Genomic DNA, 11,867 nt, shown 5'->3' on the forward strand with positions numbered 1-11,867 from the left:
AAAAAAAAAAAAAAAAAAAAAAAAAAAAATTCTTGTGGGGGTGGTGGTGCACACCTTTAATCCCAGCACTTGGGAGGCAGACACAGGAGGATGTCTTGAGGCCAGCCTGTTCTACAGAATAAGTTCCAGGACAGGCAGGGCTATACAGAGAAACCCTTGTCTCGAGAAAAACAAAAAACAAAAAAACCTTGTAATATATAATTTAGAATTAAAAATACTATCCCAGGGCTGGAGAAATGGCTCAGCAGTTAAGAGCACTCACTGCTCTCCTGAAGTCCTGAGTTCAAATCCCAGCAACCACATGGTGGCTCACAACCATTTGTAATGAGATCTTGATGCTCTTTTCTGTTGTGTCGGAAAACAGCTACAGTGTACTTAGATATAATAATGAAGAAATCTTTCTTTAAAAAAAAAATAAAATATCCTTTCAGGGCTGGTGAGATAGCTCAGCTGGTAAGAACATTAACTGCTCTTAAGTTCCTGAGTTCTATTCCCAGCAACCACATGGTGGCTCACAACCACTGTAAAGAAATCTGATGCTCTCTTCTGTTGCATCTGAATACAGCTACAGCTTACCTATTTATAATAATAAATAAACCTTTGGGATAGTGGACCCAGGGATTAAGTGACCAGAACAAATGGGGAATGAGCAAGGGAGGTTGACCAGAGCAAGCAGAGGTTTTAAAATTCAATTCCCAACAACCACACGAAGGCTCACAACAACAGCTACAGTGTACTTATAAAATAAATCTTTTCAAAAAAATAGTATCCCTTTAATCTTGAAGAAATAAACAAAAAGATTTCTAATATATAATTCAGAATTAAAAATAGTATCATGAGGGCTGGAGAGATGGCTCAGCAGTTAACAAGATCTGACACCCTCTTCTGGAATGTCTGAAGACAGCTACAGTGTACTTACATATAATAAATAAATAAATCTTTAAAAAAAAAAATAGTATCATGGATGCCAGGCAGTGGTGATACATGCCTTTAATCCCAGCACTTGGGAGGCAAAGGCAGTCAGATATCTGAGTCTGAGGCCAGCCTGGTCTACAGAGTGGAAAGCCAGGGCTATAAAGTGAAACCTTGTCTCGAAAAACCTAAAAAAGTATCCTGGGGGTTGGGGATTTAGCTCAGTGGTATTGTGCTAGGCAAGCACAATGCCTTGGTTTTGGTTCTTAGCTCCAGGGGAAGAGGAAAAAAAAAAAGTATTACAGCAGTACTACCATCATGTGAAGTCTATAATGTAAGCAACTAACACAAACATAAAAACAAACACAGGGGCATCCAGACTCAGGTACACACAATACACTATAAATGATCCAGAATCCAAACTCAAATACTTCCAGTTAGCACCTGTACCTGATGAGTATTTTGTTGACAATCAATATTATTGGTCCATATCATAGTTTATTTCCTTAACAAAAAAGCTCAGCAGCTGATTCAGATGCCCATCTTTAAATTCAACTCTAAATTATTTAAATCGCATAAACATTGGTTAAGGGAAATAAAGTTTTTGGCCTTGCTGAAATCTATACTGACTGACTGGCACCTGGCACCACACAAGCATAAATACTTTCAAAAATGGTTTCAAAAGGTTTGCTTAGTAAAGAATTAAGAACTTAAACATCAAAGAAGGATCATGCTTGCTTTAATCCTTGCTTAGAAATCCAACTTCTTTGCAAAGCTGTCAATGTAGGTAAAATATTTTTCTTTGTGTGGCCCTGGCTGTCCCTGAACTTAAGAGATCTGAGTGCCGGGACTAAAATACATGAGCTACCATATTCCAGGCCAGATGACCGATTTTTTTTAACAGCTGTAATACATTCTACACTTGTTTAAATAATGCATATAAATTCCAGTAACTTTATCTACAAAGCACTTTGTTTACTCCAAAACATTATACAGAATAGAAGGCTGGGCGGTGGTGGCATACGCCTTTAATCCCAGCCCTTGGGAGGCAGAGGCAGGCAGATTTCTGAGTTCAAGGCCAGCCTGGTCTACAGAGTGAGTTCCAGGACAGCCAGGACTACACAGAGAAACCCTGTCTCCAGTAATGAACCTAAAAATTGAATTTCAGCTAGCTACAATTACACACCGAGGTTTTCTGATTTAGCTTCTTATACTTTATAGTTCACAAAGTTTAGGCTTTCTCTATCAAGCACTCAAGTGCTTTGTTTTAATTTGGACTGTCATACAATTTCTGGCTTGTGAAGAAAAAGAAGCTGTTAAGTTTGGTAGATTGTAAATTTTACATGAGTCCACATACTGTGTTTTTTTCCTTACTAAGCTTCAATGTCATTATCCTTAACTTAATAAAGGATTTATTTATTCCTATTCCTCCAGTTAAATTGCTATCTAAACACATGAGATTACAGTCCTAAGAACAATTACGTACTAGGGACTTCTGTAGCGGCCTCGGAATCTTCTATCTCGACTTCGTGAGCGGCTTCGTCTCCTTTCTTTGCTTCTACTTCGTTTCCGCTCTCGGCTTTTGCTCTTTTTCCTTTCTCTATCTCTACTTCGTTTCCGTTCTTTACTTTTGCTTCTTTTTCTCTCATGACTACGACTTCTGCTCTTGCTTTTTTTTCTCCTGAGGGGGGAAAAAAGTACCATTACATGCTGGTTTAAATACCAGCCAATATACACTTCCTTCTAAGGTCAAAATGTTTATTCTTTTGTTAATGTATTTTTACCACTGTACAATGGTATAAAAATCATACTTTAGGGAGAACAATTCCTAAGTATGAGACTTAACACCCCAACCTTTGCTTCAGGTTAACTGAAGATAGTTAAAAGAATTGAGAGACAGGATTAAGAGGAAGAATTTGCAATCAACTCCTGAGGCAGCTACAGCTTGAAAGAAGAAACAGGACTTGCTGATAAGTAGAAAACCAAGCCTGAATTTTAAAAAAATTCCAGTTTAACTGCCATTTACATAACAGACCAAGTCATATATGGTAATCTATAGGCTATAGGTTGTTACATCATGTTCACAATCAAGAAATAGTAATTATATAAAACTTTTCCATTAACAATTTAGTTTAATGCATTTTGATACTGTATACATGTAAGAATGTTTTATACTTTTCAAAAGACAATATACATATCATTTTGCTTTTTCTGAGAAAAATTACAATAAAGGATCCTAAGAATGCAGTAAAGTTCACTTTCACAACCCAAGATTTTACTGCAACCACTTAAAGCTATTATGAAGTAGACAATGCCCTTTTTAAGCTTTTTCATATAAGCCTGTGGGATGCAATTAAACCAATTTGACCTTCCTTGGAAAGTAAAAAAAAGCCAGTCAGTTAACTTCCCACTCACTCCTGGGTTCCTCACAGTATTTGACCCACTGGTTTAACAATTAAACCTTGAAATCTATACCTCTGTCATCACCCAAATTAGAGGTGCCTTCAGATATTTCAATGTAAATCGAAAGACATTTCAAAGTAAGTTTACTCCACCAAAATGTCCATTTGTACGTGGTTTGAAATCTGAACATTTTGACAACTCTACATCATTAGGAAAATTAATGAGCTATTTAGTTTGTATCAAAGCGAAGTTAGCACAAGAACAACTGAGGTGTGCCTCAGAGAGCCTGTAAGCAGGTCATCTTAGAGTGCATTGAAAATAGAAAATGAAGACACCCACCTTCTGGAATCTTGAAACCCACACTCCAATCACAAGGAGATGTAGAGCTTTCCAAGGAGGCAGAAACTTTGTCTAAAATTTCAAGATAATCCACCTGACTGTCAGAAATATGCTAGGTAGCACATGACAGAAAATTAGGCTACACTCATTACTTATATAGTAGTCACAGAAACTCCAATGCTCAGGAAGGGCAACAATTAACATTCCAACTTTGATGTTTCAAACCCTGGCACTACTTCTTAGGACTAAGGAATTCTGAAATGCCAAAAACCGTTTGTCCTACCTACATTACTTCAAATTAGGGGATAAGGTTAAAATCAACTCCATTCCCCAGGAAAAAAAAAAAGGACAGTTAAGTATTACTCTGCTCAAAGATGGCCAATAGCAGAGTAGATCTGTCTATATTTACCTCTCATAGCCCCCAATCTTATTCCAAAAGTTAAAAGACAAAAACCAACAAACAAAAGAACTAATTTCAACTTAATGTCTTGCCAGACTTTTCATAAGCAAATGCCCACCCACATCTGAAGGCAACCCAAGATAGGTAAATAGACAACATCAGAAAATACAATCTTCCAAATAAAAGCCCAGACAAGATCTTACAAGAAACCAACATACTTCTTAGAACAAATTCCAGCATTAGAAAACATTTTTCAACTAAAGAAATGGTCATAAATTCCATCCTAATAGTCAAATCCTGTTACAACTTAAATGGGACTTTCCCAAGTCTTTAGTGGCAGTGGAATTTTGTACTGAACATCATTGAAGTAAATGGTCCACTGGGCCTTTGGACTTTTTGGTTATATGGCCTCTGCTGTAAAGGTGTTTTGCTATAACTGGATTTGACCTCTTCCATGTAAGAAGATCTAAATTTTAAATGCAAAGTATTCTGGAAAATAAGAAAAAAAATAGAAAAGTCATTTATTCCAAAATTTGATAATCGACACCACAGTAGCCAATATATTTTTAACTGTGCCATTTTATTGTTATCGTTTTCTGATTCTTTAAAGACTAAACAAAATGAAGTTTGATTTGAGACTGCAAATCTGGTTACAGTAACAAACGCTTCCATGAGCAGTAACCTCAAGATACTTGGAGGCCTTGGCAAACTCAGTGTTAAAATTTTAAAGCTCTTCAGAAAATAGGCTAAAAAGTTGTTACATTAAACTTTGATCCCTTTACCACTGGGATACAATACAGTGTGTTACAAAATCACAATTAAAGCTTCTTAGTTTATTATACTTAGCTATCTTTGTCAGACTGTAGTTTCCTGTTCTTACTACCTTATCAGCATCAGTTATCTCCAATGTTCAATGGCTTTTAGTTCGATAGTATTATCATGAACCACACAAAAATGACATCTACCTTAGGTTAACATAAATTATCTTAAAATGTTTTGTTTCATCTATTCCAGACTTAAATGTTTTCTTCTACATTATGTTCATTACTTTTAATGGCATGCTCTCTCAAATCACCAGATTAAAAACCTTGTGACTAAATTAAGCAATCATTTAAATCGGTTGTAACTTAAGTCAGACAGAAATATCTTGGACATTTAAAAGATATTACTAAATGATGTAGGAAGACTGTTTTATATTAAAACTGCCCAACTGATTCTACAGCATAACACTATTTCATTGAGCACTTATTGCTCTAATTCCTCATAAAAGCTTGGTGACCTTTAATGAGATTAGATACAAGATTAAGAGTACAATCTGAAAATATCAGTGGGAACAAGTAATGATAGAAAATACTGCAGAATTTGCATTCAAGTTTATCCTGATACTTCTGAACTCAAGAAAAAAAAATTTTCTAAGTCACTAGGCCAGAGTCTAAAGTGAGTAATTTTTATAAACCGGTTGGTACCTGTTCCTTTCTTTTCTTTTGGCTATAAAATTATGAAACTGAAACTTTAAGAAACTCAATTCAGAAGAGATTAAAAATGCATGCTATGAACCCTGTCAATGGATTCCCCGTATGTACTTTGGATTAGTAAGAAACTATTAGTGAATCCCACCTAAGCTTTTACAAGGAAAAAAATTCCATAGACCTTTTTCTCTTAACATCACTTTATTTATACACGAACTAAGAAATCCAGCTGTGATTTATGATCATTTTGCCTCATCGTGAGAAAATTATAAGCCTAAATGACTACACCCAAACCACATTTTAAAATTAATTCCTTACCATATTATTATAAAACCTTGGCTTGGTAAAGCCTAAGTAACCCATATCAAACAATTCTCTCATCTATGTTATGAAATGGCATCAACCTACCTAACAAAGTTGTTGTGAGGATGACTGAGGTAGTTACTATGAAGCACTTTGAGCTCTTAGGAGGAAAAGAGCCAAAAAGAATCAAATAAGTGGCCATTTTTCCATTGTTTCTCATTAAGTACTGTGGTCATAATATGACAAAATCTTTTAGTATGGCATTATAAACACTGGCTAGGACATCTTGACACACATAACATGCCCATTATCATGTCAAGAATTACAAATCTTGGAGCTGAATAGTAATTTCACAACATCCAATAGGCTCCAACCATGTAAACTGGATCCTGTTTATTATGTACTGAGTCTGTAACATGTAGTTCTTATTTCAACTTCATCATCTATCTCAAATATATTACATATTCTTTAATGGTCTCCTTGGATACACTAGAGATAAAGGCCCAAGAAAAGAAAAAAAAAAATCCCATCTAAAACTATTAAGTATGCTTCCATTACTATCTATCAAAAGGGCCTTTAGGCAGCAAGAAACAGAAACAACTCATAGCTAGTTCTTTTAGTGAAGGAAGGTAAACAACACTTTCCACGGCCTTGGTATTTTTTTCTATAACGTCTTCTAATTCTATGATTCTTCTCATCACATTCCCAAAAATTAAGCCAAAATTACCAAATTTAAGACATTACAGAACTCAAGAGAGTCATGGGAGATTGGATGGCAAAGTGTCAAGAAGGTCTTTGAAACCATTATCCTGAAGCCTATACATCACAAAGCCCACGGCTTTATATCCAGAAGGACTTTCTCATCTCAACTGTTATGAGCAGTTTTCTATAAGAGACGAAGAAAACCATAGTTTGAGGCTTTAGCCACAAGAACAGATTTCCACAAGTTAAGTTCCCACCCCCCCAAGTTCCTTATTCAAACTTACTTTTTGCTACGTTCTTCATGGCCGTTAGCACTGTTCAACTTGTTCTCATCCTAAGCAAGGTTGATAGAAGAACATCATGAGGACGAAGTGGTAACATTTCAAGTTGTCAAAGGGTAAAGGGAATAGGAATAAGAAAATACAAGACAATTTTAAAACTAATTACTTATTTAGTTTAACATGGAAGGCTATAAAAAAATTTAGATGGCATACGTTTAACCACTTTGTTGCCAATAATTAAGTCATCAAGAAACAAAAATTAGTCTTTCCACATTTAATGTTATATTTTACTTTCTTACATTGTTTAGATATTAAATAAGTCATTCAGAATTACAATGTTGAAGTGGTTAAAGATTTCTATGAAACATGAAGTCACTGAGTTTATTCCATGTGCTATTGTCCCTTTGTCGGTACCATGGCTCTATTTCTGCCTAAGCCCCAAGTGGCCATGCTAGCAGCCAGCCACTATCCATCTCCTGTGACCGATGCCATTCCTGAGATCTTCGCCCATTTCTGTTGGAGGGTTGGGACTGTAAGAGCTTGATGCCACCTCTGTCACACATCTCGCCCTGAAGCAAACAGGGATTCACACTGCTTTAGTAATGTTGACTCCCAAGAACCCAAGAAAAGTTAATTAATAATCCACCAGTCCAGCCTAAACATTTCCTACTTCCATACCTGTTTACATGGAATTATATCCAAGTTAAACTAAGACAAGGAACATTAAAACACAAAGTATGGCTTCAAGAGTCTAGCATTACAAAATTACACTATTTAAAGCTATCAGAATTCATCCAAAAGGCACCACATGGTCGTGCTACACTCCAAGACAAATGTATTATTTTTAAACGGTTTAAGCGCAATGTTTATTTCAGTTTGAACACATCACCAATAGTAGGTTCTCTAAGTTACAAGGTCTGTGACACCAGTGCTAATGCATGCATGCACACTGCTATTCTCACCACCAACTGGTCAAAGAATGAAGGGTGCTTACTTTTACTGTGATACTGAAATGGGTCATATTGTATTACTAGCCAAAATACTTCCTTTCTAGTTTTTAGTGTGAAAACTATGGCAGGGCCTAGTTAAAAACAAAGCACTACGGAGAACAGTAAAACAGTCATCAAGTGACACTAAGCTGTGATACTGTCTCTTGCCTTTTTTTCCTTTTCTTTCTTCTTCTCTTTTTCTTGTTTTTTTTTTTTTCTTTTTTTGCTAATTTCTATTCAGGGATCCAAGAATCTCAATAATTATGAACTGAACAGCAGATCAATACCTGCCTGTTTGAAGGTTTACTATCACCAGCCTTATATCTATTTATATAAAATAAAATTTAAATCTCACCCATTTCTTCAAGACTCAGAAGATTTACTTGCCAGAGACTGGTTATAATTTATTATTCTTGGACCCCTGCAGTTTTTCCCAAACCACTACATTCACCTTTTTGCTATACCAAACTGGAGCTGGTTATTCTTAGTTGAGTCATTTTACCTAGGGGACCACGGTACAGCGATAAGTCACTCAATTACTACCTTATGATTGACAGTTCACACTGGAATCAAAGGTGAATTCATGGGAGTAGAGGTGAGATATCGTTAGGCAAGTCTACAAAGAGAGATAGATGGGCATTTATTCATCACGCTGAAGTGAAACTACTGCACAATATTATTACATCAATAGCATATATTTACTTTTGTAAGTTACACGTAATGCATCTCTGATAAGATAATCAAGAGGGCTCCGGGAAGGTTAGTTTACATTTCAGCAGTAGTTTCGTGAATAATGCTAAATTAAGAAATATATTAAAGCTCACTAGCGTGTTTTCTCACCTTCTTGTAAGGGGCCTCAAGCATTGCTTCAATATCAATATCGTCTGCCATTTTCTCTACTGGCCTGGGGAAGAACAAGACAGTCCTGTAAGTAAACCTGCAATTCTGCTATAAAAAAGAGAAAAAAAAAAACCCTCTCCTTGACCTACCACACTCAAAGCTTGAGAAAAACCCTTGAAAAGCACCACAATAGCTAACATTGTGCGATGCACGTCCTACGAGCCTGACTTGGGTCGGTAAGTGTGTAATGGTTCTTTCATCTAACACAGGGGCCGACCTCCACGTCTGATTTCAAAAACCCGCCAGCGAACGGCTAGACCCAGCCCTGGGCGTGCGAAGCAGAGCGCTTCCTTTCGCCCGCGCTGCCATCTTAGCGGCACAGGGAAACTCCCTCTGCTGGGAGGGGTTGTGTACCCAGGCAGCGTTCGACCGGCGCCATGTTGGGAGGTCGCGACCAGCCCCGGCCGCCAAAGGACAGATCTTTATCTGCCCGAGGTCCCCACCGAGGTCCCTCCCGCTACCAAAACCTCCACAACGTCCTTGCCGGAAATGAAGGGCACCGAAGGGAGAGGTGACCGACCGTGCCGAAAAGGCCCCCTCCCCCCCACTGCGCGCTCACGAAAGCGGCTCAAAGCCTCGGCATCTCCCACCGCCCCATCTAAGGCAGGCTGACCGCTACTGGCAGTCCGCGACGCCCCGTACCTGTGCGGGTGTGCGCGCGCCTGTGCTCGCCCGGGTAGTCGGCCGCCGCCGCCGCCGCCGCTGCTGTTGCTACTGTTAAGCCACTAGGCCCAGGCCGCGGTACCGCCCAACCCGAATATCGGGCCCCGAGGGCGTCTAGGCCCAAGCGAATCTAAAAGAAACAATGGGATTAAAGGAGCCCGCGACGGAGAGCAGGGCAGCGGCTTCGGCAGCTCAGGATCCACCCCTGCGACAGCGTCGGCTAGCTCCCTGAAATGGCGGCCGCTGCTCCTCCGTACTCACACTCACCAACACATACACACACACAAACACTCGGGGTCTCCCGGAGCCTCAGCACGGGCTCTCGCGAGAAACTGCCCGGTATTCCAGACTGGAAAGCGCGAACTATCGCGAGATCTCACGACGGCTCCGGCGACCGTGGCCCAATCTCGTGCAATGATTGCGCCACAGACGATCCCTTTCTCCCTTCCCCCAATTCGGAAAGGCTGCTCCGACTCCCCCGCCGGACAGGCACCCAAATCTCGCGAGGCTGCGTGGTCTCCAGGGCAAAGAGAGTTGGTGCGCCGACTGTCAATCTCTGCCAGAAGGGCTTGCTGAGTGGGTCCTTGGCTGTCATCCCCCGGCCGGTGTCATCTCCTCGCTGGGTGGGAAGGTTTCCCCTCTCAGAGCCGACCCCCACCCCGACCCCCGCCCTCCCACACAGATGGCTGTCAAGGTCGCCATAAGGCAACCTATTAGAGTCCATATGGCTGTAGGGTAAGACGTCCGCGTCCAGAGTCACCGATGGTGAAAACGCATACACACAAGAATGAGCTGTGCGCAGGGGAATGGGAATAGAAAAGCACGATTTTCCCCTGGTTTGGTGTCACCACTTAGACGCGGGCTCCAAAGGGAAGCTCGGAAACACCCTGGGAAACCTGGGGCGGTGGACCGGATGGGGAGAAACAGCAGCGTGTAGCTTTCTAACCCCGGAATTTAGTCGGGTATACCCTTACTTTTCCGTAGGATGTTGACTGTCGACGTGCGACTTTACCGCTTTTGTTTATTTATTTTTTTGTTGGATTTTATTTTGTTGGGTTTTTGTGTATTTGGGAGTGGTTAATTCTGTGGCAGAGAAGCTGAGTGATCATTGGAAGGTTTCTCCCCCCCCCTTTTACATAATAGAAAACGTTTTGAAATAAAATTAAATATCAAACCAGTCTTGAAACCTATCAGCAGCTTAATAATTGAGGGTATAAAAGATTCAAAATGTCGCACCTCGCTAGGTGTAGCTGCTCCAACACTGTGACCTTGGGCAATTAAATTAAGCTCTCTCCATATGTTCCCTTTCCTCCTCAAGGGGAGAATATTAGAGTTAGTAGCAAGGATAAGCTTGACACTAACCAAGGTTGCAGATGTTCACTAATGAATTTCCAGGTTTAGCAGGGGATGTCTGTCCAGGTGGACTCTCCGAGGAATGCATGAGGCTCGTGAGGCTAGGAAGTCAAATGGAAATGATGAGTGGAAACTTATTTATTTATTTATTTATTTATTTTGAGACAGGGTTTCTCTGTGTAGTCCTTGGATGTCCTGTAACTCACTCTGTAAACCAGGCTGGCCTCGAACTCAGAAATCTGCCTGCCTCTGCCTCCCAAGTGCTGGGATTAAAGGCATGCGCCACTACTGCCTGATTGAAAACTTCTTGGGGATGGCAATGTAATACAGTTGGCAGGTGGCCTTTCTAGCATGCCTGGTAGAGATTTTCTACAGTTCCAGCACTCAGAAATCAGAAGCAGGGGGATCTCTGTGAATTTGAGGTCAGCCTACTGTTTATGAGGAGTTCCAGGCCAGCTAGAACTAGATAAGTGAGACCCTATCCAAAAAAAAAAAAATAGATGATATGGATTTCTCTCTCAGCTATGACCCACTGTATGAAATCATTGATAGTTTCCTGCTGAAAGATTAGACTTTCCAACTTACCTTGTGCACTACCAAAACTTCTCTGCCCCTATAAGAGGCTACACCCCATCTTCTACTGTAGGTATTTTGACCATACGATGAGAGGTGACAGAGATGCCCCTTCACCCTGAATAAGCAATGGTCTTGCCTAACTAAGGTCAGACCAAGCCCCTCTGTCTTCTATCTGTCTACAGGAGCCCTTAATTAATAGTCCTGTCCTGGGCTGCGAAGTCAAGGACAACCTGTGCCACAAAGTAAAAGGCTATAAAAAAAAAAAAGGTGTGTGGGGGGGGGTTGATTGCAGAGAACACTGCAGAGAACACTGACTGCTCCTGCAGAGAACTGAGTTTGGATTCCTAACATCCACATGGCAGCACACAACTACATTAGGAAGATCTCATTAAAAATTACTTCAGAAGTTCAGGGCTATACTGAGAAACCCTGTCTCAAAAAAAGAAAAAAAGAAAGAAAAATTACTTCAGGCCAGGCAGTGGTGGCACATGCCTTTGAACCCAGCCCTTGGGAGGCAGAGGCAGGTGGATTTCTGAGTTCGAGGCCATCATGGTTTACAGAGTGACTTCCAGGACAT

The 11,867-nt window shown here is 40.1% G+C and overlaps 1 protein-coding gene across 8 annotated transcripts in view; it reads right to left on the bottom strand.

Moving 5' to 3' along the window:
• The window catches only part of Rbm39 (RNA binding motif protein 39), a 32,329-nt gene extending 22,647 nt beyond the window's left edge, over positions 1 to 9,682 (bottom strand). For 2 of the 8 annotated variants that reach the window (XM_031372480.1, XM_031372476.1), the window contains exons 1-6: positions 9,341 to 9,641; positions 8,639 to 8,702; positions 8,342 to 8,414; positions 6,813 to 6,862; positions 3,655 to 3,726; positions 2,399 to 2,593 (exon numbers count right to left, since the gene is read on the bottom strand). Coding sequence is in view for 2 of the 8 variants with exons in the window: in XM_031372474.1 (XP_031228334.1) it covers positions 2,399 to 2,593; positions 6,813 to 6,862; positions 8,639 to 8,689 (296 nt within the window). In the remaining 6 variants the exon portion in view is untranslated. Of the gene's footprint in view, positions 1 to 2,398; positions 2,594 to 3,654; positions 3,727 to 5,931; positions 5,987 to 6,812; positions 6,863 to 8,341; positions 8,415 to 8,638; positions 8,703 to 9,340 lie in introns of those variants that run through there. The other 6 variants (XM_031372479.1, XM_031372475.1, XM_031372474.1 and 3 more) reach the window with 4 other exon arrangements.
• Between the last annotated feature and the right edge of the window lie 2,185 nt (positions 9,683 to 11,867).

The sequence above is a fragment of the Mastomys coucha genome, unplaced genomic scaffold (assembly GCF_008632895.1).
Source record: "Mastomys coucha isolate ucsf_1 unplaced genomic scaffold, UCSF_Mcou_1 pScaffold15, whole genome shotgun sequence".
NCBI lineage: Eukaryota > Metazoa > Chordata > Mammalia > Rodentia > Muridae > Mastomys > Mastomys coucha.